The 26,141-nt window shown below is 41.2% G+C and overlaps 1 protein-coding gene across 3 annotated transcripts in view; it reads right to left on the reverse strand.

The window, feature by feature from the left end:
- Positions 1-2,012: 2,012 nt before the first annotated feature.
- Positions 2,013-26,141, reverse strand: part of LOC110537244 (seizure protein 6 homolog) — a 227,352-nt gene continuing 203,223 nt past the window's right edge. The window contains exons 10-18 of one of the 3 annotated variants that reach the window (XM_021623134.2): positions 24,021-24,217; positions 22,417-22,611; positions 12,956-13,147; positions 10,374-10,568; positions 10,242-10,280; positions 9,218-9,326; positions 9,007-9,106; positions 4,488-4,496; positions 2,013-4,114 (exon numbers count right to left, since the gene is read on the reverse strand). In XM_021623134.2, the coding sequence (XP_021478809.2) occupies positions 4,085-4,114; positions 4,488-4,496; positions 9,007-9,106; positions 9,218-9,326; positions 10,242-10,280; positions 10,374-10,568; positions 12,956-13,147; positions 22,417-22,611; positions 24,021-24,217 (1,066 nt within the window). In that variant the 3' untranslated portion in view covers positions 2,013-4,084. Of the gene's footprint in view, positions 4,497-9,006; positions 9,107-9,217; positions 9,327-10,241; positions 10,281-10,373; positions 10,569-12,955; positions 13,148-22,416; positions 22,612-24,020; positions 24,218-26,141 lie in introns of all 3 variants that reach the window. The other 2 variants (XM_021623135.2, XM_036937253.1) reach the window with 2 other exon arrangements.

Genomic DNA, 26,141 nt, shown 5'->3' on the forward strand with positions numbered 1-26,141 from the left:
TACAGGCATGCTGGGAACATGAGCGAAGACAGAACACAAGCTTTGGGTGAGTGAGTAATACCCAGACAAAGGAGATGGGACTGTATGGAAGGGAGTTTAGTCCAATGGTAGCTATTCCTGTAAATCCACCATGGCTACTCCCGCCTCCAATAGTTGATCTAGAAGTGTTGGAGATACAAAAGAAAGATGGGTAGTGTGATGATCCATCTGATTTATTTAAGAGACGTCTGGATACTGTGTATCAGGATTTTGTGGCCATTTACACAGGATGTACTGGTTCAGCATTTGTAGTGCAGAAATGTGGGGTGTAAATCAGGAAACTTATTACAGGTAATCTGGCTGTAGATATGGTGGAGCTGATGGCCATACTGTTGGCCTTGCAGTGGGTGGAGGAAGTCAAGCCAGCCAGCGTAGTTATTTTCTCTGATGCATGTGCAGTGTTAATGAGTCTCCAGTCCTTTAGGTCACGTATCAGACAAGACCTGCTTTATGAGGTGCTACAAATCCATGGCAGGATTAGACAGATGGGTATACAGATAAGGGGAACGAGGCAGTTGATGTACTGGCTAAACAAGCACTTAGAAGTGGGGATGTTGATGTTGTAGTTTCAATGAGCAAGGCAAAGGCAAAAAGCCTGATATGGACAGTGATGGAGCAGAGATGACAGGAGCAGTTTGAATAGAGATACTAAGGGCAGGCGTTTATTTCCAGTACAGAGGAAAGTCAGGGAGGGGAGGACGACAGGAAGGGACAGAAGAGAGAAGGCTATTTTTAGAAGATTAAGGGTGGGACACAGCCGGTTGAATAAGTCCTTAAATGTGATAGGAAAGCATCCAACAGGAAAGTGTGATTATTGCCAGGAAACAGAGACCGTGGAGCATGTATTGCTACGGTGTGGGCAGTATCAGAGGGAAAGAGAGAGGCTGAGATCTAGTATGAGGGAGAAGGGGATACAGGAAATTAAGAGTTTATTGAGTTGAACGTCATTAGATATTGTCTCAAATATTTTGTTATCTTTTTTTAAGAGCAAAAGGGCTGGCAGGTAGGATTTCTCTGGCCCACACTCCAGTAGAGTAGGTGGCGGTAACGTTAGATGCCAACTGCCGATAAATCCCACCGAAGAAGAAGAAGTTTTACGTGACAAAACTGGCAAGTATAGTGTAGAGCAGGGGTACTCAACTCTCACCCTATGAGGTCCGGAGCCTGCTGGTTTTCTGTTCTACCTGGTAATTAATTGCACACACCTGGTGTCCCAGGTCTAAATCCCTAATTAGAGGCGATCAGTGAAAAAATGCAGTGGAACTGGCTTTGGGGTTCAGAGTTGAGTTTGAGGGGTGTAGAGAATCATTGTAAACCGTTGGGAAATATATTTTCCATAACCCCCCCCCCCCCCCCCCCAAAAAAAAATATATATTTTCAGCTGTTTGAAGCTGGTGTACAAAACCTAAAGTAAAAGACAAAAATGAAACTTAAGAACGGGGAGCATAGAAATAGCACATGTAATAGATATACCGCTTCTTAGATTTGCTTTCAATGAGAATGACAGATATATAACACATTTCTAAGAGAATTTGGTAGGGTTAGCCAAACAGTTATATATTGCAGATTTAAAGGTACGATTTTGACCATATATGGTTAATTACGGGAGTTTTGAAACGCAAATAGCCCAGGCTGTGCATGAGCACCGAGGCTGCAAACCATTGGTATTCATCAATCAGTGGGGACTGGTGGGAGGAGCTATAGGAGAATGGGCTCATTGTAATGTCTAGAATGGAATGTGTTTGAGTGCATAAATATAATTGTTAAAACTGGAAACTATGATAACATTTAAAATGGAACACCCTCAAAGGCAAATTTGTGGCACCCACAATAATCTGCTTTATTTATTCCTGTTTAAAAATGGCCGTGTCAGAGTGAAAAGCTGTGGATAACTTTGTTATGAAATAGATTTTGTAGTTCAGTTCATTGTGTCAATCACAGCTAATTCACAATAAATGAAAGACAAACACAGGTAAATAGATATCTTGCCAACTTTATTTCATGTTGCATTTAATTTAAATCTTCTCTTTTCCGCACCCAAAGAAAACACATGAAAAAAATGCTATAGTATACTATGGTGTAAATACTATAGTATTCACTGTAGTGTTTTTGCGGACTCAAATCAGCAAAAAAACTATAGTGAATACTGTAGTATTTACTGTAATATACTGTAGTATTTACAGTATACTGTAGTATTTAGTATAGTGTAGTATTTATTATAGTGTATTTATCTGCTGGGTAAATATTAAAATAGCACATTTTCCACAACCTGTAGGTAGGTAGGTAGGTAGGTAGGTAGGTAGGTAGGTAGGTAGGTAGGACTGGGGTCTTAACAGATAGTTTAGATCCTCTGCGCTTTTCTATCATTTGTAGGGAACACAATATATGGTCTATACTTGTTAAGTACATTTCTCACTTATCAGTGGCACAAATTGGGATATGGAGAGGGGAATGGGCAGGTAATATGGAAATTGAATACTGTAGTATTTACTATATTTAAATAAGTGTGGTAATTTTGCGGACTGTAGTGTTTGTGGACATTACTGTAGTATTTCCTAGAGTGCTTTTTTTTGCGAATAATGCATGTCATGTAGTATTATATAGTAAACTGTAATATTTTTTCATGTGATTTACTTATTTTAAGGTGCATTTCACATTTGTTTTGTACAATCAATGCACATTTCAGCAGGATATGACAGTTCTGTCAGATAAAGGTGGTCAATTTCTTGCAATCCTTTTTACACAGAGTCTAACTCTCGGGGGAATTTTTCACAGTTAATGCAGTTCTTTTTATTCAGATTTTGAGTAATAAAATATACACCCACCTTACAACTTACTCTGAATGTACTATTGCTGGGCAATCATCAGTTTGCACTATATATTCAAAGTTTATGACCAAAGACACATAATGATACCAAAGGGAGTCAATTTAACATTTATAGAGACAACAATTAAGATAAACAGTAAAAATAAAACCTGTTATGACTTGCAAACTCAGATTGGACTGGATGGATTGTTTATTTTACAAAGAGAAGAAAAGTACACATAGTTTGAATATCTGACATGTTCGTTGACGTCAACAAATGTTGTGGATGCAGTTCAATACTTTAAGCAGTCAATTTCTTGTGTGGAGAGACAGAAACGAAGGAGAGCACAGACAAGGGGTGGTAGACAGTGGCCCATGAACATTCTTATGAACATGACGTTTGTGTACTTTAAAGAACAGCACTTTGTAGAAGATGGGATTTTAGATGGCCTCCTTTTCATTAAATTGGTGCATACTCTCAAGAGAAAGCTGTTGGGATTTAACATTAGTTTAACCAAGTAGTATTTACCTACTCTATATCTGCCATGAAGGGGAGCTTAACACTGGTCTATACATTTCTCTGATGTATTTTATAGTTGTTTTAGCACAGGACATGTCTCTCAACAAAACTGTGAGTCAAACTTGAACAAAACACAAATTGGGGTTCGTCAAGTCTCAGACACCCTCATATTAGACAGGCAGTTTATTTACAAATTGATTTAAAAAAAAGAAAAACATATAGCTATAGACATGGTTGGTGGAATTATAGTAGCAAAATTGAAAATTAAAATATTCACTTAAGGTAAATGTGAAATTTGGACAATGTTCAGTCAACTGTGGGTCATAATGTATTTTTCATGTATAGTGTATATTTCAAAATCTTTGCCAACTCATTATCGGTACATTCATCCTTCAGATTTCTCATGTAAAACTTAAAAACCAATTAAACTTAATGTATCACTATCCCCCATAATGTAACCAGTCCTGGGCTTATGAAATAAACAATGTAGAAACTCTAAAGAAAGGCCATCTGTGTTGAAGCTCTACAAAAATAACACCATGTTGAACCACCACCGTTGCAGCTCTGGTAGAAGTCCTCTGGAAAGACGGATATTTACAAAAGCCCACAAAAAGGAGGGAATGAAGAGGAAGAAGAGTGAGGAATAGGAGCTGAAGTCATAGCAGAAAAGCTGAGAGGTCACAAAAAGCAACGGTTGAATTCCTCTCGCTGTAAGGTCTCTAAATGGTTACCTCATAATCTCTTTTTTCCTGTAAAGACCAGACAAACACACTCATCAAAGGTTCTTACTGGCCAAAAGTTCTTACTCTGGGTCATAATACTTCAGTTCCTCAGCCACTGCCACCCCATACTTTACTTTCATTATCAACAGTGAGATGTTATGCAAAGGTATTTTCTTTCCCAAATTGAAGTTAATAGTAACTACTTGAGGGAAAGAGAAAAAGAGAGAGTGATGAAGCTAGTGGGCGTCAGGGAGCTCAGTGGTGAGGAACCCATTAACCCCACAATGTGTTGACTTAAGTTTTGACACCAGTTTGGTACAGTGACAGGTGATACAGTGGGTGAGGTGGATATGAGGTGTGCTCGTTAAGATGGACAGTCGGCATCAGAAGAAGGCCTCACCTCATTGTTCTTTTGCAGGCAGCCAAGGAGGGACAGACAGACAGACAATTAATAATCACAGAACACAAGCCGGCTGATGGGAGGAAGAGGTGGAAAACGAGGAGGATGAGGAGAGTATGGCCCAGTCAAAACGGAGACCAGATTATGTAAGTAACGAATTAGAGAAGCAGAGTTACATTCCCGCAACACAATATTTTGAATCAAGTGAGATGGCTTTTTAGAGCATGATATGCATCACTGTTACATTTGTAACAAAGTTGATGAATAGTTTAACACAACACATTGATATACAGTACCAATTTAAAGTGTGGACACACCTACTCATTCAAGGGTTTTTCTTTATTTTGACTATTTTCTACATTATAGAATAATAGTGAAGACATAAAAACTATGAAATAACACATATGGAATCATATAGTAACAAAAAAAAGTGTTAAAAAAAAGTGTTAATCCAAATATATTTTATATTTGAGATTCTTTAAAGTAGCCACCCTTTGCCATAATGACAGCTTTGCACACTCTTGGCATTCTCCTAACCAGCTTCATGAGAATGCATTTCAATTAACAGGTGTGCCTTGTTAAAAGTTAATTAATGCGTTTGAGCCAGTCAGTTGTCTTGTGACAAGGTAGGGGTGGTATACAGAAGTTTGGTAAAAGACAAAGTTCATATTATTGCAAGAACAGCTCAAATAAGCAAAGAGAAATGACAGTCCATCATTACTTTACTTTAAGACATGAAGGTCATTCAATAGAACTTTGAAAGTTTCTTAAAATTCAGTCGCAAAAACAATCAAGCACTATGGTGAAACTGGTTCTCCTGAGGACCGCCACAGGAAAGGAAGACACAGAGTTACCTCTGCATCCTCTTCTCAACATCAACTGTTCAGAAGATACTGCGTGAATCAGGACTTCATGGTTGAATTGCTGTAAAGAAACCGCTACTAAAGGACACCAAAAAGAAGAAGAGACTTGCTTGGGCCAGGAAGCACAAGCAATGGACATTAGACACAATGAACATTAGCAATGGACATTAGCACACTTAATGATTGAGTTGGAGGTGTGCATGGCCACGCAGTCATGGGTGAACAGGGAGTACAGGAGGGGGCTGAGCACGCATCCTTGTAGGGCTCCACTGTTGAGGTTCAGCGAAGTGGAGGTGTTTCCTACCTTCACCACCTGGGGGAGGCCCGTCAGGAACTCCAGGACCCAGTTGCACAGGGCGGGGTTCAGACCCAGGGCCCCGAGCTTGATGATGAGCTTGGAGGGTACTATGGTGTTGAAGGCAAGGCTGTAGTCAATGAACAGCATTCTTACATAGGTATTATTGTCCAGATGGGATAGGGCAGTGTGATGGCGATTGCATCGGTCTGTGGATCTATTGGGGCGGGAAGCAAATTGAAGTGGGTCTAGGGTGACAGGTAAAGTAGAGGTGATTTGATCCTTGAATAGCCTCTCAAAGCACTTCATGATGACAGAAGTGAGTGCTACAGGGCGATAGTCATTTAGTTGGAGACTTATATTTCCCTCACTAACTTAAAACATCAGCTAACCGATCGCTGCAGCTGTACATAGCCCATCTGTAAATAGCCCATACAATCTACCTACCTCATCCCCATATTGTTTTTATTTACTTTTCTGCTCTTTTGCACACCAGTATTTTTACTTGCACATCCTCTGCACATCTCACTCCAGTGTTAATTTGCTAGATTGTAATTACTTTGCTACTATGGCCTATTTATTGCCTTACCTCCTCATGCCATTTGCACACACTGTATATAGACTTTTTTTTATTTTTGATTGTGTTGACTGTATGCTTGTTTATTCCATGTGTAACTCTGTGTCACTTTGCTTTATCTTGGCCAGGTCGCAGTTGTAAATGAGAACTTGTTCTCAACTAGCCTACCTGGTTAAATAAAGGTGAAATATATATATTTTTTAATAGTTCAGTTACCTTTGCTTTCTTGTACAGGAACAATGGTGGCCATCTTGAAGCATGTGGGGACAACAGACTGGGATAGGGAGAGATTGAATATGTCCGTAAACACACCAGCCAGTTGGTCTGCGCATGCTCTGAGGACGCGGCTAGGGATGCCGTCTGGGCCGGCAACCTTGCGAGGATTAATATGCTTAAATGTCTTACTCACGTCGGAAGGAGAGCCCACAGTCTTTGGTAGCGGGCCGCATCGGTGGCACTGTGTTATCCTCAGCACTTAACCAGCATGGCTACCACAGCATTCTGCAGCGGTACGCATTCCCATCTGGTTTGCGCTTAGTGGGACTGTCATGACCCAACACACCTCCAGACAATGACCCAACACACCTCCAGGTTGTGTAAGGGCTATTTCACCAAGAAGCAGAGTGATGGAGTGCCGCATCAGATGACCTGGACTCAACAATCACTTGACCTCAACCCAATTGGGATGAGTTTGACCGCAGAGTGAAGGAAATGCACCCAACAAGTGCTCAGCATATGTGGGAACTCCTTCAAGACTGTTGGAAAAGCATTCCAGGTGAAGCTGGTTGAGAGAATGCCAAGTGTGCAAGTCTTTCATCATGGCTTAGGTGGCTACTTTGAAGAATTTCAAATAAAATATATCTTGATTTGTTTAACACTTTTTTGGTTACTATATGATTCCATATGTGTTATTTCATAGTTTATGTCTTCACTATTATTCTACAATGTAGAATATAGTAAAAAATAAAGAACAACTGAATGAGGAGATGTGTCCAAGCTTTTGACTGGTACTGTACATGGTGGAATCATGTTTATCGTACATTGTGCCTTTGACATTTCACAACAAATCCAACACTCACATGAAATAAAACACATATTTGTACACTAAATGATGCAGATATGAAGGACTCATGGACAAAGGAATGTGTAAACCAAATACAATAATTGAGACTCAATGTCAAATCTACAGTAAGTGCTCTGATAATGTTCTAATGTGCAACACATAAAACTAATGTAAATACTAAGTGTAAATATAAATACTGTCTGTTATAGTCCATGTGATTTAATAACCATAATTCATAAAAGGGTCCATATGTGTATACATTTCAAAAGCATTTCAAACTATACTGAACAAAAATATAAATGCAACATGTAAAGTGTTGGTCCCATGTTTCATGAGCTGAAATAATTATCCCTGAAATGTTCCATATGCACAAAAAGCAGATTTCTCTAAAATGTGAACTGGCGAATCCCGGTTTCAACTGTACCGGACAGATGGCGTTAAGTGTGCGAGTGGTTTTCTGATGTCAACTTTGTGAACAGAGTGCCCCATGGTGGCAGTATGGTTATGGTACAGACAAAGAGCACAATTGCATTTTATTGATGGCAATTTGAATGCACAGAAATACTGTGACTAGATCCTGAGGCCCATTGTCGTGCCATTCATCCACCGCCATCACCTCATGTTTTAGCATGATAATGCATGGCCCCATGTCGCAAGGATCTGTACACAATTCCTGGAAGCTGAAAATCTCCCAGTTCTTCAATTGCCTGCATAACAGACATGTCACCCATTTAGCATGTTTGGGATGCTCTGGATCAACATGTACAACAGCATGTTTCAGTTCCCGCCAATATCCAGCAGCTTCGCACAGCCATTGAATAGGGGTGGGACAACATTCCACAGGCCATAATCAACAGCCTGGTCAGCTCTATGAGAATGAGATGTGTCGCGCTGCATAAGGCAAATGGTGGTCACAGCAGATACTGACTGGTTTTCTGATCCACACGTCTACTTTATTTTTAAAAGGTGTCTGTGACCAACATATGTATATCTGTATTCCCAGTCATGTGAAATCCATAGATTAGGGCTTAATGAATTTATTTAAATTGACTGATTTCCTTATATGAATTGTAACTAAGTACGTAAAGTCTTTGAAATTGTTGCATGTTGCGTTTATATTTTTGTTCAGTGTAATTAATGGATGAGACTCAATTACTGCACAACTCATTCACATGTGAATGAGATGATAATGACAATGATGGATGAGCTTTAAAGTGTCTTTGAAGCTGACACTGATATTAAGTATCACAAAAATACATTCATCATCTCTCCAGGAACGTAGTTGTCATGCTCAAATTTCAAATGTAAACACCTCTGTGCACTACATGTCCCCTATCCACTGATGGAGTGCTTGTGCGGTCCTATTTATCCACTAAAAATAATGTGATACTCATACAAAAACACATTTAGCTTTAAATCTAAGTAGACTGTAGTGCTTTAAAGATTTAAAGCTAAGTAGACTGTAGAGCTTCCAAACTTTAAAGCTAAGTAATAGACCTCGAGAGCCAGAATTGATTGGCAATAGTGCTTGTCTGCATTCATCACAAGACCACAAATGTAGAGGCTTAATTCAGAGCTCTGGTTGCTGATTTGTTAGATGGTGCCCTCTGCTGGTAAGATATGAGATGACAGGCAGATTGCAATGAGATGGATCAGGACTGGACAATGGTATTCTTGGAGTCCACGTCTCGGAGATTCATGTGCATGACATCCGTACTTACTCCTTTATCATAGATTGGGTTGTTGAAGGCTGACTCCTCTGTCATGTTGTCATAAGGCGGCAGGGATGATGTTGGCATTCTGATGGTCTTCCCCTGAAGTCTAAGAGGGACAGAGACAAACAAGCACACTTGAACAGAGTCTCAACTGCTCTGAAGCATATAACTGAATTAGTTATGTAGTTACTTTCCAATCTCTTATTCTCATACTCACTTTGCAAAGTAGAGGTAAATCCCCAGGATGACTACCAACACAACCGCAGCAGGAATCAGAACGGCGATGGCAATGTTGGTTCCCTCCATACCGTACTCAGGACTAGCAACTGAAAATAAACATGAAACATGCATAACCTGAAACAAGTACAGCGTAAGTATACTATATATACACACAAAAGTATGTGGATACGGCTATTTCAGCCACTCCCGTGGCTGACAGGCATATAAAATCAAGCACAGCAGTAGAATGGCCTTACTGAGGAGTTCAGCGACTTTCAACATGGCACCGTCATAGGATGCCACCATTCCAACAAGTCAGTTCGTCAAATTTCTGGCCTGCTAGAGCTGCCCTGGTCAACTGCAAGTGCTGTTCTCGTGAAGTGGAAATGTCTAAGAGCAACAACGGCTCAGCCGCAAAGTGGTAGGCCACACAAGCTCACAAAACAGAACTGCTGAAGTACGTAGCGCATAAAAATTGCATTTGCTCGGTTGCAACACTCACTACCGAGTTCCAAACTGCCTCTAGAAGCAACGTCAGCACAAGAACTGTTCATTGGGAGCATCATAAAATGGGCTTCCATGGCTGTGCAGCCGCACACAAGATCGACATTGGCTGGAGTGGTGTAAAGCTTGCCACCACTGGACTCTGGAGCAGTGGAAATGTGTTCTCTGGAGTGATGAGAAACACAGAGCCCTGACCTCAACCCCATCGAACACCTTAGGGATGAATTGGAATGCAGACTGCGAGCCAGGCCTAATCGCCTAACATCGGTGCCCGACCTCACTAATGCTCTTGTGGCTGAATGGAAGCAAGTCCCCGCAGCAATGTTCCAACCTCTAGTGAAAAGAGTGGAGGCTGTTATAGCAGCAAGGGGGGCAACTCCATATGTATGCCAATGATTTTGGAATGAAATGTTTGATGAGCAGGTGTCCACATACTTTTGGTAATGTAGTGTATATCTCCTCTATGGCATCATAATACTTCACACTGTGGTTACAACTAGCTGGTATACTGTACTTACCATCCAACTTCCGCTCATTCAAATACTGCAAAGAGGATGCTGGAAAAAAAGAAAAGCAATTTGGGTACCCTGATCATTTTACACATCATGGAACTGGGTATCATAAGTTATTAGAAGTTGATACATGTGTACCTCTACAGGCGGGTGGTGTGCTGCTCCACTGTGACGGGTGTCCAGGGACACAGCGGATGGTGGGCTCCCCCTGCAGCTCATAGCCGGTACGGCAGGAGAAGCTCAATGTCTCCCCTGCCTGGTAGAAGGCTTTCTCTAAGCTCTGCACGCTGGTGGAGGGGGCACCAGGGTTCCTGCAGGGCTCATACTTCTCAGCTGCCAGGACACACACAGACAGACACACACCATGGCCATCACTATGGTTGTCTCTATACTTCTTAGACAGCAGAGTACCCTTATTACATGTATAATTTCTAACATCAGTACAGTCTTCCACCACTTACTTACACAAGGCAGCTACAGGTCTGCCAAATGAAAGGAAACACTTCCACACAGGTGTGGTTTCTGAGTTAATTAATCCCTAAGAGTATATTGACGCACACATGTCAATCTAATTAACATTAAAATCCCCATAGAAATCTGTCAGTTTAAACTAGAGATCTGTTTTTTTGCCTGGGCTGCGTCTCAATCCACCCTTCCGCAACTGCAGTGGAAAGTGGCAGAGCTAGAGCAGTGTTTGTCACACCAGGAGACATCCTAAACATCGGTCTTCTCACAAAAACATCTGTTTTGCCTACTAACTAATATGACCACTCTATGGAAAGATGAGACTCTCATGAACACGATGATGTTCCCCGTTTTGCTCTATGATCCACCACACGTGTCACAGGACTGAAGGTAACCCATACAAATCAATGTATATGGAGGTAGTTTTGTGAAAACAAATTTAAGTGGTTAAATATGTGTAAATAATATATATATATTTCCTGAGCTTTCTTATATCTCCTAGATATAGGACAAACACTTTCAAAACCATATTCCTTGTGATTTATTTTTTACTGCCTTGTTTGCAATTTATAAATGGGTTATTATTATTATTAGACCATTAATAATCACCATTTATAAATGGTGTGTGTGTGTGTGTGTGTGTGTGTGTGTGTGTGTGTGTGTGTGTGTGTGTGTCACCAAAGCTCAACCCAGTTGAACACTTATGGGAGATTCTGGAGTGGCGCCTGAGACAGCGTTTTCCACCACCGTCAACAAAAAGCACCAAATCATGGAATTTCCCACGGAAGAATGGTGTCACATCCCTCCATTAGAGTTCCAGACACTTGTAGAATCATTGGTGGCCCAATGCCAACAGAGACTTTCAATCTCCATCATTTAAATGTTATGCTTGTTGTTTTTCTTTTTATGCGCTTTGAGCTTTTTTGAAAAGCACTATACAAGTTCAAACATTTATTTATTATTATTATATCTGTAACCTAAGTATGCCTAGTAGGTGTCACGCCCTGATCTGTTTCACCTGTGTTTGTGCTTGTCTCCACCCCCCTCCAGGTGTCGCCCATCTTCCCCATTATCCCTTGTATATTTATAACTGTGTTCTCCGTTTGTCTGTTGCCAGTTTGTTTTTGTTCGTAGAACCTATCAGCGGTTTTCCCCTTGCTCCTGTCTTGTAGTTTTTCCTGGCTTTGACCCTTCTACCTGTCCTGACCCTGCCTGCCATCCTGTACCTTTGCCCCACTACTCTGGATTACCGACCTCTGCCTGACCTGACCCTGAGCCTGCCTGCCGTCCTGTACCTTTGCCCCACTACTCTGGATTACCGACCTCTGCCTGACCTGACCCTGAGCCTGCCTGCCGTCCTGTACCTTTGCCCCACTACTCTGGATTATCGACCTCTGCCTGACCTGACCCTGAGCCTGCCTGCCGTCCTGTACCTTTGCCCCTGTTGTTGTAATAAACATTGTTACTTCGACACACAGTCTGCATCTGGGTCTTACATTAAACGTGATAGTAGGTTAGGTCTACTGTCTAGCCTAGGCCTACAATGTTATGCTTGTAAATTCTTTGAGCCATTTATTTAAGTGGACCACAATGGCCATTTTCAAACTTTTTTTTGTAATTCTTAATGATTTTAAATGCATTATCCACGCGTGCTTGTATTGTGTTGTAAATGATCAAATAAATCTAAACGCCTTATTAAGACACTTTATGTTGGTGTTTCCTTCATTTTGGCAGTGAGCTGTACCTCGCCTTGTTTTGCGCTATGCAAAAGTAATGATGTTTGACACTGATAGATGCAGCTATGAAAAGACACTATCACCACAGAAATAGAATGAATAGAGCATGCTTGGAAGCTCTAACCCTGGCAATTTGACTGGTAAACTCATGGGTAGACTCGCAATGGCTGCCTGGTATTGTGATGCGATCATTTCCATGGTAATGTGGAATGTTCTATCAACTGATGCTGGATCACCATGGTAATGTAGAATGTTAATTCAAATGATGCTAACTGATGCCGCTCATTTTTGTAATGTCAGTTGAGTTGACTCAACAAATCACAGCACAAGTTGAACGATACACTTACTGGCACAGAGTTCTCTGAGTTATCTAAAGGAATACTGCAGACTTTTAGAAAAACCATGCTGATTGTTAGAGAGGAGGACGACTATCCTGCTTGAATAAAATAAAAAACACTGTGTGTTTGTGTGTGCGTGCGTGCATGTGTGTATTTGACCAGATATAGTTTCCAGACTTACGGTTACACTTGGGCAGCCTCTCGCTCCACTTGGGGTTGGCTGAGTCTCTGTTGTAGCAGGTGAGCAGTGTGCTTCCAGACAGGGAGTAGCCCTTATTGCACACATACTGCACTGTTGATCCCACCATGAAGCGGGATCCCGTCACCATCCTCCGGCTGTGCTCCACATTCCCCGGGTCAGGACACGTCATCACTGATTACACAGACACAACCAGGCAAATGAAAACACAGGCAAATGGATAACCACTCTAATACATAACCACTACAGTACAATACATTCACAATCATCATTATCAGTTACACCACAGGTGATCAACAGTGGTCCCCTCAATAACGTGCCAGTCTCATACAATAACCCAGTAGATGACACAGAGCCTTCTGATTAAATATCAGACATCTATCTTCTTGATCATTAAAAATTAACATGGCTGGATATTGAAGCCATTCAGGCATTGCAGCCTACAGCCCAAGGGACATCCCAACATAAAAAATTATTACAGTTTACTATAGAATACTAGGGTACTTACTATAGAATTCTGTAGTAAACTGTAGTATACTATGTAATACCATACTTTAAACTGTAGATCATTTGTAATAATTTTGTAGTATACCGTAGAATACTATAGTAAATCCCCCAAAGAACACTGCAGTAAATAATACAGAGAGGTCTGCAAAATCACTACAGTCCACACAAACACTATACTTATTTAAATATAGTAAATACTGCAGTATTTCATTTCCATATACCCTGCCCATTCCCATCATCTCTATTTTTGCCCACCTGAGTGAGAAACCTATATGCCAAGTATAGACCATATATTGTGTTGCCTACAGGTTATAGAAAAGAGCAGAAGCGCTGAAGTCTCCATTCATAACCCAGTTCTACCTCCTTACAGGTTATGGAAAATGTGCTCTTTTAGTATTTCTACAGTAGGTTTCCTGAAGGAGAACGTCCCACACTTCTATGTCAAAGATAAAACAAAAACACTTTAGTAAATACTACAGTAATGTCACCAAAAACACTACAGTAAATACTACAGTATACAACAGTTTGCAAAAAATACAGTATACTACAGTCAGCAAAACCACTACAGTAAATACTATGTTATATACACTACAAAAGTATGTGAACATTTGCTTGTCAAATATTTAATTCCAAAATCATTGGCAGAAATATGGAGTTGATCCACCCTTTGCTGCTATAACAGCCTCCACTCTGAGAAGGCCTTCCACTAGATGTTGGAACATTGCTGCATGGACTTGCTCCCATTCATCCACAAGAGCATTAGTGAGGTCGGGCACTAATGTTTCGGGCGATTAGGCCTGGCTCGCAGTCGGCGTTCCAATTCATCCCAAAGGTGCTCCATGGGGTTGAGGTCAGGGCTCTGTGCAGGACAGTCAAGTTGTTCCTTCCCGATCTTGAGAAAAAACATTTCTGTATGGACCTCGCTTTGTGCACGGGGTCATTGTCGTGCCGAAAGGGCCTTCCCCAAACTGTTGCCACAAAGATGGAAACACAGAATCGTCTAGAATGTCATTGTGTATGCCGTAGCGTTAAGTTTTTTCTTCACTGGAACTAAGGGGCCTAGCCCAAACCAGACCATTATTCCTCCTCCACCAAACTTTACAGTTGGCACTATGCATTGGGGCAGGTACCGTTCTCCTGGCATCCGCTAAACCCAGATTTGTACATCGGACTGCCAGATGGTGAAGCGCGATTCATCACTCCAGAGAATGCGTTTCCACTGCTCCAGAGACCAATGGTGGTGATCTTTACACCACACCAGCCGACGCTTGGCAATGCGCATGGTGATCTGAGGCTTGTGGCTGCTCAGCCATGGAAACCCATTTCATGAAGCTCCCAACGAACAGTTCTTGTGCTGATGTTGCTTCTAGAGGCAGTTTGGAAGTGAGTGTTGCAACTGAGGACAATTTTTACACACTACGCACTTCAGCACTCTGAGGTCTCATTCTGTGAGCTTGTGTGGCCTACCACTTCGTGGCTGAGCTGTTGTTGCTGTGAGATGTTTACACTTCACAATAACAGCACTTACAGTTGACCAGGGCAGCTCTATTAGGGCAGAAATTAGACAAACTGACTTGTTGTAAAGGTGGCATCCAATGACGGTGTCATGTTGAAAGTCATCAAGCTCTTCAGTTTGGCCATTCTACTGCAAATGTTTGTCTATGGAGATTGCATGGCAGTGTACTTGATTTTACACACCTGTCTGCAACGAGTGTGGTTGAATTAGCCGAATCCACTCATTTGAAGGCGTGTCCACATACTTTTGTATATATAGTGTACTAATCTTTTTTTTGATACAGTATTTATACTATAGTAAACTCTAAATACTATATTATACTGCAGTAAATACTACAGTATTCACTCTGGATACATTCACACCAGATACTGACTGGTTTTCTGAGCCACGCCCCCTACCTTTTTAAAAAGTTATCTGTGACCATCTGTATTCCCAGTCATGTAAAACCCATAGATTAGGGCCTAATGCATTTATTTCAATTGACTTATTTCCTTATATGAACTAAGTAAACTCTTTGAAATTGTTGCATGTTGCGTTATATTTTTGTTCAGTGTAAAAGTTGCTTTTTTATGCTCTCCTAGCTGTGCCATTGAGGAACTAGAGCAAGCACACTTATAGTTGTTTTGTTTGGAACACAACCCTGCATCCCCGCCCTCACACAATTACTGTTGTTGTCTACGCAATTCAAAAACATCCCAGTATAAATCGCAGTCCGGGTCATGTGGGCATCATTTGAAAGCCTGTTCTAATGCCAACATGACTAGTTAAGTTATTAAATATGATATTACAGTGTTAAGCCTTCACAATGCAATTGAGTGAAACAGATCATCATTTTGATGCGCGTAGAAATCATGAGTGCCTTCAGGTGTGTGTGCCGCAGCTAATTGTCTTCACAATAGACAAACATAGGCTCATTCTGTTTAGAACAGCCAAGCATACGCCATTTGTCATCTTGGAACTGCATTTTTTATATTAATACTTTTTAAAAAATGGTGATTTATAAGGCGGTGCAGCAGCACCCTCAGCACCCCTACTTCCCGCGGCTATGTCAAGATGGTATTTATTATAATCCTCAATGTCTCGTCTTTCAAAATACATAGAATCCTCTTCATTTACAGCATTTCCCCCACTCAGACAACAAAACATTTGCAAAAGTTGCCCAATTAGCAGGAGGGATGAGACATTTTCTTGTCGCTCGAGGTGCTCAAATTCACAATGTCTGTCAGTCAAAATCCATACAGCGCTGTGAAGTGCAGAGCCCGAGAGCTGTTATGTCATGTATAGCAGTTACTGTGTTCCAATGTATTAGTGCTGAAATCTGCCATGTTCAACCCATATACAGTTACGAGTGTAAAGGGCTGCAGCCTTTTCACCAAACTATAATATTTTATTTTTATGTCAGATGGCCCAGCACCATCCTCAGACAATTGCTTTCATTTTTGGTATAATTCTAATTTCTGGAAAAGGCTTTAAATAAAGGTTTAAATTCAGGTCAAGTGACATGATCAAACAACACAGGCTTGTTGAGGTGTCTGCAACATGTTCTCTCACCTGTAGGTGGCAGTCAAAACAGTTTGAGTTGTATGTTTCTCAGTAGACCCCTGAAGCAACAGATTTCGGGACAGCAATTATGTTCACACTAGTGGTTTATGAATGCCATTAATTAAATAATGTTCTCACTTAAAACGTCTGGTTAAATTTGGCATGACTATTGCTTTGGTGTAGCAGTGGCTGTAAAACCAAGTGGTACTAAAAATGAGTATCCTGACATCCTGACATTGCATTTTCCTCTGGATTTGATAACACAGGTTATCATCTGTAGGAAGTGTTGACATGTCAGCTGGTTCATGGACAAGTAACAAGTAACAGAGGGGTGAATGAGGGATTGACTGGGTGAAAAAATTATACACGTTCATTTCTGGAGTCTGAAGTATATTGAAGTCTGGCAACTTTATGGTTTTTATTGTACTGTTTTTAAAAAATGTATCACTACAATTTAATTGTTTTGAATGTTCAAGTTATTTTCAAATGTTAATAGTATTTTTTTTACATACAGATGTGCCTTGTTGAAATAAATGAATGTAGTTCCTACTGTACATACAGTACCAGTCAAAAGTTTGGACACACCTACTCATGCAAGGGTTTTTCTTTATTTTCACTATTTTCTACATTGTAGAATAATGTATAAATAATGCATTTAATAATACTATTAAATGACACATATGGAACCATGTAGAAACCTAAAAGTGTTCCAAATATATTTTCTATTTAAGATTCTTCAAAGAAGCAACCCCTGATGACAACTTTGCACACTCTTGGAATTCTCTCAACCACCGAAGCAGCCAGCTACCAAGGACTGTTGGCTCTCCTTCTCCGTGGGCTACCTGAGTAAGACATTTAAGTACTGTATGTTAACCCTTGCAAGGCTGCCTGCCCAGACGGAATCCCTAGCCACATCCTCAGAGCATGTTCAGACAAGCTGAACTAAACTGAACTAAATGACTGAGTAGCACTCACTTCTGTCATCATTAAGTGCATTGAGAGACTAGTCAAGAATCATATCACCTCTACCTTACCTGACACCATAGACCCACTTCAATTTGCCTACCACCCCAAAAGATCTACAGACGATGCAATCGCCATTGTACTGCACACTGCCCTTTCCCATCTGGACAAGAGGAATACCTATCTAAGAATACTGTTCGTTGACTATAGCTCAGCATTCAACGCCATAGTACCCTTCAACCTCATCATTAAGCTCTGGGCCCTGGGTCTGAACACCGCCCTGTGCAACTGGGTCCTGAAGTTCCTGACTCCCAGGTGGCCCCCAGGTGGTGAAGGTAGGAAACAACACCCGCAAACACAGGGTCCCCACAAGGCTGTGTGCTCAGCCCCCTCAAGTACTGTCTGTTCACCCATGTGTGCGTGGCCACACATTCCTCCAACTCAATCATCAAGTTTGCAGATGACACAACGATAATAATCCTGATTACCAGAGACAGCCTACATTGAGGAGGTGAGGGCCCTGGGAGTGTGGGGCAAGGAAAATAACCTCTACTCAACGTCAACAAAACAAAGGAGCTGATCGTGGACTTGGTTCGTGGAGCACCCCCTATCCACATCGAAGGGACTGCAGTGGAGAAGGTGGAAAGCTTCAAGATCCTCTGGATTCACATCATGGACAAACTGAAATGGTCCACACAGACAGTGTGGTGAAGAAGGCGCAACAGCGCCTCTTCAACCTCAAGAGGCTGAATAATCTTGGCTTGGCACGTAAAACCCTCACAAACTTTTACAGATGCACAATTGAGAGCATCCTGTCAGGCTGTATCACCGCCTGGTACGGCAACTGCAACACCCGCAACTGCAGGGCTCTCCAGAGGGTGGTGCGGTCTGCCCAACGCATCACCGCGGTGGAACTACCTGCCCTCCAGGACACCTATAGCAGCCGATGACACAAGAAGGCCAACAAGATAATCAAGGACTACAACCACCTGAGCCACTGCCTGTTCACCCCACTATCATCCAGAAGGCGAGCTCAGTACAGGTGCATCAAAGCAGGGACCGAGAGACTGAAAAACAGCTTCTATCTCAAGGCCATCAGACTGTTAAATAGCTATCACTAGCACCTTAGAGGCTGCTGCCCTATATACATAGTCTTGAAATCACTGGCCACTTTCATAATGGAACACTAGTCACTTTAACTTTAATGTTTTCATATTTTGCATTATTCATCTCATATGTACAGTTGAAGTCAGAAGTTTACATACACCTTAGCCAAATACATTTTTAATTGTTCTGGGGGGTAAATAGCATAGTGATGGCTCAATCAAGTCTGGTGTTATTTTTTTATCATAAGGATATATACCAGAGGCTTGATTGTCAACACAATGTAAATTAATTTGGTTACGTAAATAGTCAGTATATGTACAGTTGAAGTCGGAAGTTTACATACACCTTAGCCAAATACATTTAAACTCAGTTTCATAATTCCTGACATTTAATCCTAGTAAAAATTCACTGTCTTATGTCAGTTAGGATCACCACTTCATTTTAAGGAAGTGATATGTCAGAATAATAGTAGAGAGAATTATTTATTTCAGCTTTTATTTCTTTCATCACATACCCAGTGGGTCAGACGTTTACATACACTCAATTAGTACTTGGTAGCGTTGCCTTTAAATTCTTTAACTTTGGTCAAACGTTTCCGGTAGCATTCTGGCAGAACTGAAAAAGCTTAACCTCTTAGAGCTCTAGGGGCGCTATTTCATTTTTGGATAAAAAACGTTCCCGTTTTAAGCGCGATATTTTGTCACGAAAAGATGCTCGACTATGCATATTCTTGACAGTTTTGGAAAGAAAACACTCTGAAGTTTCAGAATCTGCAAAGATTTTGTCTGTAAGTGCCCCAGAACTCATTCTACAGGCGAAACCAAGATGATGCATCACCCAGGAATTAGCAGAATTTCTGAAGCTCTGTTTTCCATTCTCTCCTTATATGGCTGTGATTGCGCAAGGAATGAGCCTACACTTTCTGTCGTTCGCCCAAGGTCTTAGCAGCATTGTGACGTATTTGTAGGCATATCATTGGAAGATTGGCCATAAGAGACTACATTTTCCAGAGGTCCGCCCGGTGTCCTTTGTCTAAATTTGTGCGTAATCTTCAGGTGCGGGCATTTTCTCCTGGGATTCAGGAGAGAAAGCATTTTTCCAAGAACGATGTATCAATGAAGAGATATGTGAAAAACACCTTGATGATTGATTCTAAACAACGTTTGCCATGTTTTCAGTCGATATTATGGAGTTAATTTGGAAAAAAGTTTGCGTTTTGAGGACTGAATTTATGGATTTTTTTTGGTAGCCAAATGTGATGTATAAAACGGAGGTATTTCTAATACACAAGGAATCTTTTTGGAAAAACTGAGCATCTGCTATCTAACTGAGAGTATCCTCATTGAAAACATCAGAAGTTCTTCAAAGGTAAATGATTTTATTTGAAGGCTTTTATGTTTTTGTTAATGTTGCGTGCTGGATGCTAACGCTAATGCTAACGCTAAATGCTAACGCGAAATGCTAACTCTAGCTAGCTACTTTTACACAAATGATTGTTTTCCTATGGTTGAGAAGCATATTTTGAAAATCTGAGATGACAGTGTTGTTTACAAAAGGCTAAGCTTGAGAGATGGCATATTTATTTCATTTCATTTGCGATTTTCATAAATAGTTAACGTTGTGTTATGCTAATGAGCTTGCTGATAGATTTACACAATCCTGGATACAGGGGTTTTTTCATAGCTAAACGTGACGCAGAAAACGGAGCGATTTGTCCTAAACAAATAATCTTTCAGGAAAAACTGAACATTTGCTATCTGAGAGTCTCCTCATTGAAAACATCTGAAGTTCTTCAAAGGTAAATGATTTTTTTGAATGCTTTTCTGTTTTTTTGTGTAAATGTTGCCAGCTGAATGCTAATGCTAAATGCTACGTTAGCCATCAATACTGTTACACAAATGCTTGTTTTGCAATGGTTGAGAAGCATATTTTGAAAATCTGAGATGACAGTGTTGTTAACAAAAGGCTAAGCTTGAGAGCTAGCATATTTATTTCATTTCATTTGCGATTTTCATGAATAGTTAACGTTGCGTTATGGTAATGAGCTTGAGTCTGTATTCACGAACCCGGATCCGGGATGGGGAGATCAGAAAGGTTAACCTCAACCATAGGAAAACAACCATTTGTGTAAAAGTAGCTAGCTAGCGTTAGCATTTATTTAGCGTTAGCATTTAGCGTTAGCATTTAGCGTTAGCATTTAGCGTTAGCATTAGCATTAGCGTTAGCATCCAGCACGCAACATTTCAACAAAAACATAAAAGCCTTCAAATAAAATAATTTACCTTTGAAGAACTTCAGATGTTTTCAATGAGGAGACTCTCAGTTAGATAGCAGATGCTCAGTTTTTCCAAAAAGATTCTTTGTGTATTAGAAATAGCTCCGTTTTGTACATCACATTTGGCTACCAAAAAAAAACGAAAATTCAGTCCTCAAAACGCAAACTTTTTTCCAAATTAACTCCATAATATCGACTGAAAACATGGCAAACGTTGTTTAGAATCAATCCTCAAGGTGTTTTTCACATATCTCTTCGATGATATATCGTTCGTGGAAGTGTGCTTTCAAATTTAGACAAAGGACACCGGGCGGACCCCTGGAAAATGTAGTCTCTTATGGCCAATCTTCCAATGATATGCCTACAAATACGTCACAATGCTGCCGACATCTTGGGGAAATGGCAGAAGGTCTAAGCTTATTCCTGTCGCATTCACAGCCATATAAGGAGACATTAGAAAACAGAGCTTCAGAAATTCTGCTCATTTCCTGTTTTACGTATCATCTTGGTTTCGCCTGTAGAATGAGTTCTGGGGCACTTACAGACAAAATCTTTGCAGATTCTGAAACTTCAGAGTGTTTTCTATCCAAAACTGAGAATATGCATAATCGAGCATCTTTTCGTGACAAAATATCGCGCTTAAAACGGAAACGTTCTTTAACCAAAAATGAAATAGCGCCCCTAGAGATGCAACAAAATAGATGGCATCATGAGGAAGTAAAATTCTGTGGATATATTGAAGTAACATCTCAAGACATCAGTCATAAGGTTAAAGCTTGGTCGCAAATGGGTCTTCCAAATGTACAATGACCCCAAGCATACTTCCAAAGTTGTGGCAAAATTGCTTAAGGACAACAAAGTCAAGGTATTGGAGTGGCCATCACAAAGCCCTGACCTCAAATCCTATAGACAATTTTTGGGCAGAACTGAAAAGGCATGTGCGAGCAAGGAGGCCTACAAACCTAACTCAGTTACACCAGCTCTGTCAGAAGGAATGGGACAAAATTCACCCAACTTATTGTGGGAAGCTTGTGGAAGGCTACCCAAAATGTTTGACCCAAGTTAAACAATTTAAAGGCAATGCCACCAAATACTAATTGAATGTATATAAACTTCTGACCTACTGGGAAAGTGATGAAAGAAATAGAAGCTGAAATAAATCACTCTCTACTATTGTTCTGACATTTCACTTGAAATAAGATGTGATCCTAACTGTCCTAAGACAGGGAATCTTTACGAGGATTAAATGTCAGGAATTGTGAAAAACTGAGTTGAAATGTATTTGGCTAAGGTGTATGTATGTAAACTTCCGACTTCAACTGTATGTACTTTTAAATGTCACCTCAACTGCAATCCAAGTCATTGGGTTGTGCTATAGATAAAGCACAGTGATAACAAAGTTGTTTTCTAAATATAGAATATCTGACATTCTATTTCAATTTGAACTTTGTTCTGCTTTTAAATGGTTGACAGCATAGTGATAACACATTGGGATGGGTGGTGTGCCCAGTGGGTTGTTATTTCCTAGCTTACCTTTCTCACAGCTAGGCACGTCGCCACTCCACGTCAGGTCCCACTGGCACATGAGGATCTCAGAGCCCTGCACCTCGTAACCTGGGTAACACTGGTAGGTGACCACTGTCCCATGGATCAAGTCTGGGTGGGAGGTGCTCTTCCAGCCATTAGTGATCTCTGGCAGCTCAGAGCATGTGTCGTTCCTGGGGACCTCTGTGGGTGGTGAGCCAGGCGGGGGCAGGATGGAGTGAGTTGGAGGTAGAGGGGGAAGGAGAGATATTGAGAGAGACAGAGATAGAATGAGCAGGGGATGTTGAGATGTTATCTTTGTCAAAAATGTCCCTCATCGCCGCCCAGGTGGCACAGTGGTCCAGGGCACTGCATCGCAGCGCTAGCTGTGCCACCAGAGACTCTGGGTTTGTGCGCCCAGGCTCTGTCGTAGCCGGCCGCGACTGGGAGGTCCGTGGGGCGATGCACAATTGGCCTAGCGTCGTCCGGGTTAGGGAGGGATATCCTTGTCTCATCGCGCACCAGCGACTCCTGTGGCGGGGGCCGGGCGCAGTGCACGCTAACCAAGGTCGCCAGGTGCACGATGTTTCCTCCGACACATTGGTGCGGCTGGCTTCAGGTTGGATGCGTGCTGTGTTAAGAAGCAGTGCGGCTTGGTTGGGTTGTGTTTCGGAGGATGCATGACTTTCGACCTTTCGTCTCTCCCGAGCCCGTACGGGAGTTGTAGCAATGAGACAAGATAGTAACTACAAATAATTGGATACTATGAATTTGTGGAGAAAAGGGGGGTAAAAATTCAACAACAAAAAAAGTCCCTCATCTGCACATGGGTTATCCATTAATCTGAAAAATAAATAAACTTTAAATTGAAATTGATTTCTCTAATGATATAGACTAATGAAATCTACACAAGTTGATTTATACACATCAAGTAAAGCCCAAATGCTCTGACTGTACTGCTGTGTGTGGTTAATAAAACAGATTCATGAGAGTCCAGCAGCAGAGCACAGGGAATCCGTTGGTGCGTTCTGCATGTGAATTCGGTTCTGGAGTGTGAAGAGCATGCCATCAATTTGCAGTGATTGCACACTGCACTGTGTGCCGGGCAGTGGGTGGTTTGGCACTACCCATTCTGCCCCTTTCTTCTTTCACTATGGCACACAAGGCTGGGGGTGCAGCACGCAGCAAATATAGATGATGTAGACAAAGCGCGCCACATAATTGTGTTTTTGTGTTTGATGTCCCTTAATCCTATGCACCGGTGGCCGTTCAGAGGGAAAAGACAGCAGATAAAGCCCTGCTTTTCATCTTGTATCCTGCCGTTCTCTCTTTGCGGTATTACTTTCTATTTAGTAATAATCTACCTCTAACTGGTTGCTAACAGCAGCCCGTTTTTGGAGTCTCTCTTTTTAGCCAAGGGAATTTTATTATAATTTTGTTGCCTGTGATAGTAAAAAAAAAAACTACAACACTGTATTCTGTGTACTGTATGGACAATTTTGCCATAGGAGAATAGAGGCTTTAAATTTTATCTTCCAATAACTCTTCCATTAAAGTATTTCTCAGAAAACCGTGTGCAGGTACAACTAAACAGTATCTGAGTAATGTCTCACCAAAGAAGTGGACCACGAAGCCGTTGCCATAGCCGTAGATGTTGGTAGCAGGGTCCGACTGGAACTGGATGGTGACATCAGCCATGGAGGTGTAGAGCTTGAAGCGAGACCTGGTGCCACTGTACTGACCCAAGATGTTAGCTGTTAGGTCATCACCGTCGTAAAAGGTCAACAGGTCATTCTTACCCACATTGAGCCTGCAAGGAGAGAGAAAGGCAGGAGTCAGTCAACACATCGGAAAAACTGAGGGTCTAATTTATATCTGCATATAGAAGAAAGAAAGTGTGACAGAGCACATATCACAGCAGAGGAATGCTTCATTTTCTCCAAAAAGTGACTCCTGAAAAATTATACCAATTCATGTTTCATGTTTCTGTCAAAATACAACTGCAGAGAACTGTCAGGGAGGGTGAGAGACGTCTTTCAGGAAAATGTCAGAGCTTTATGGGAAATCTAAATTCTGTTTACATTGGATGGATCTGATGTGAAATAAACACGAAAAAATTCAGCATTAATTTGCCTCTGTTTGACTCCTCTCCACAGAGCTCTCTCTCTTCCATGAATATGTACTGGAAGATGTATTTGCCGAAGTGAAAGTATAATGAGAACTCACAATTCCTCATTGCCATTCACTCAGGGGGAACTGCATAGTTTACCCCCATGGGCAAATGAGATTGCTGAATAATGCCTATACTGGTTAACTGTTGAGTGGTATTGATATATGGTAGGGAGGGAAAGAGCCTCAAACTGGAGAGGTCCTAGAAAGGGTCACATGGTTGAGAGAATAAGATACATGAGTAACCAATTAATCATACTAAGAAAAATAAAATGCATCATAAGAAGAAAATAGAGTAAACAAGGGAAGAAGACCAAATGCTGAAGGAGGATGGACTCCATCTGAGCAGGTCATTGTATAGATAAATACTGTCATTATATCAACGGCAGGAATAGGCCCTGTTTTCCATCATCATTGCTGCAACGTATTTCCATGATGACACACACATAAAACCTGTCACAGCTTGACTTGGGGGCTCAGCTGCCTCAGCCTAACTTCTGAATTCATTAACCTTTCCAGAGGACTTAGACTCATTGCCCTCTCTCTTTCTGGAGCAAGAGCAAAGCTTGACCTTTATTCAAAGAAGAAAGAGGAGAAAGAATGGAAAAATAAGCAGTGAAAAACTCTAGTCCCCCATAGATGATTTCAGCAGAGAGAGAAAGCTCCAGTGTTCAGTGTGCACCTTGGAGCAGGTGTCAGAATAGCTTTGCAGATGTCTGTTCCGCCCACGGAGGAGCAATGTTACTATTCACAGCCTATGTGTAGGAGATCACTTAAAAAGGACAAATCCACCCAAAACCACTCATTCCTATAATTTAAATAACACTAATATGTGAGAACATTATGTTTCATTTTGTCGGTATAAGGTTGGTAGCAACATTTGAATATCATTATGGAAATCTGTTGCAGCTCAAGTCGACTACAAAACCCACAATGAAATCTCTCTGTACAGATGCCCTAGCTGTAATTTTATCATCCTGTTGTTGGCGGAATTTTCCAGTCCTGAAAGTAACGCAAACTTGTATAGTATTAGACTGTTTCGTGCCAAAAATAAGAGGGTTAAATACATAGACTCTTAGACGCTTAGACTCTTATGTGTTAAATTACACATTTCTTGAGGTAGGAATATGGAGAAAAAAAATATCCTCAATGGCTCATTCGAGAGAAGACAACCTCCCACGTTACGACATCGGCCAGCTTCACGATCTAAAAGCTGTTTTCCTATTCACTTCCAGTGTAGTGAGAGTGGCTTTATCACAATGCTATGTCATACTGGCCAAAGTTCTGCCTGCTTGAACGACAATAGTTCAGATACACATGAAAACATGAAATTAACCAGGGAATGGATAGAACATCACTCAGAGATGCACAAAAACAATAGAACATTCAAAATGGGTGAATCTTTCCTTTAAGAGCGATAAAGGAGGGTGGCTCCGTTCTCCAGATAGCCATGGGTAAGAGCAATCTTCTTGTACCTTTCAATCACCCGTCTCTTGCATCTGCTACAATACCTGGATGCAGAATCAATTTAATTTACATGAGAGAGTGCACGCTTTTCTGAGGAT

The sequence above is a fragment of the Oncorhynchus mykiss genome, chromosome 12 (assembly GCF_013265735.2).
Source record: "Oncorhynchus mykiss isolate Arlee chromosome 12, USDA_OmykA_1.1, whole genome shotgun sequence".
Classification (NCBI taxonomy): domain Eukaryota; kingdom Metazoa; phylum Chordata; class Actinopteri; order Salmoniformes; family Salmonidae; genus Oncorhynchus; species Oncorhynchus mykiss.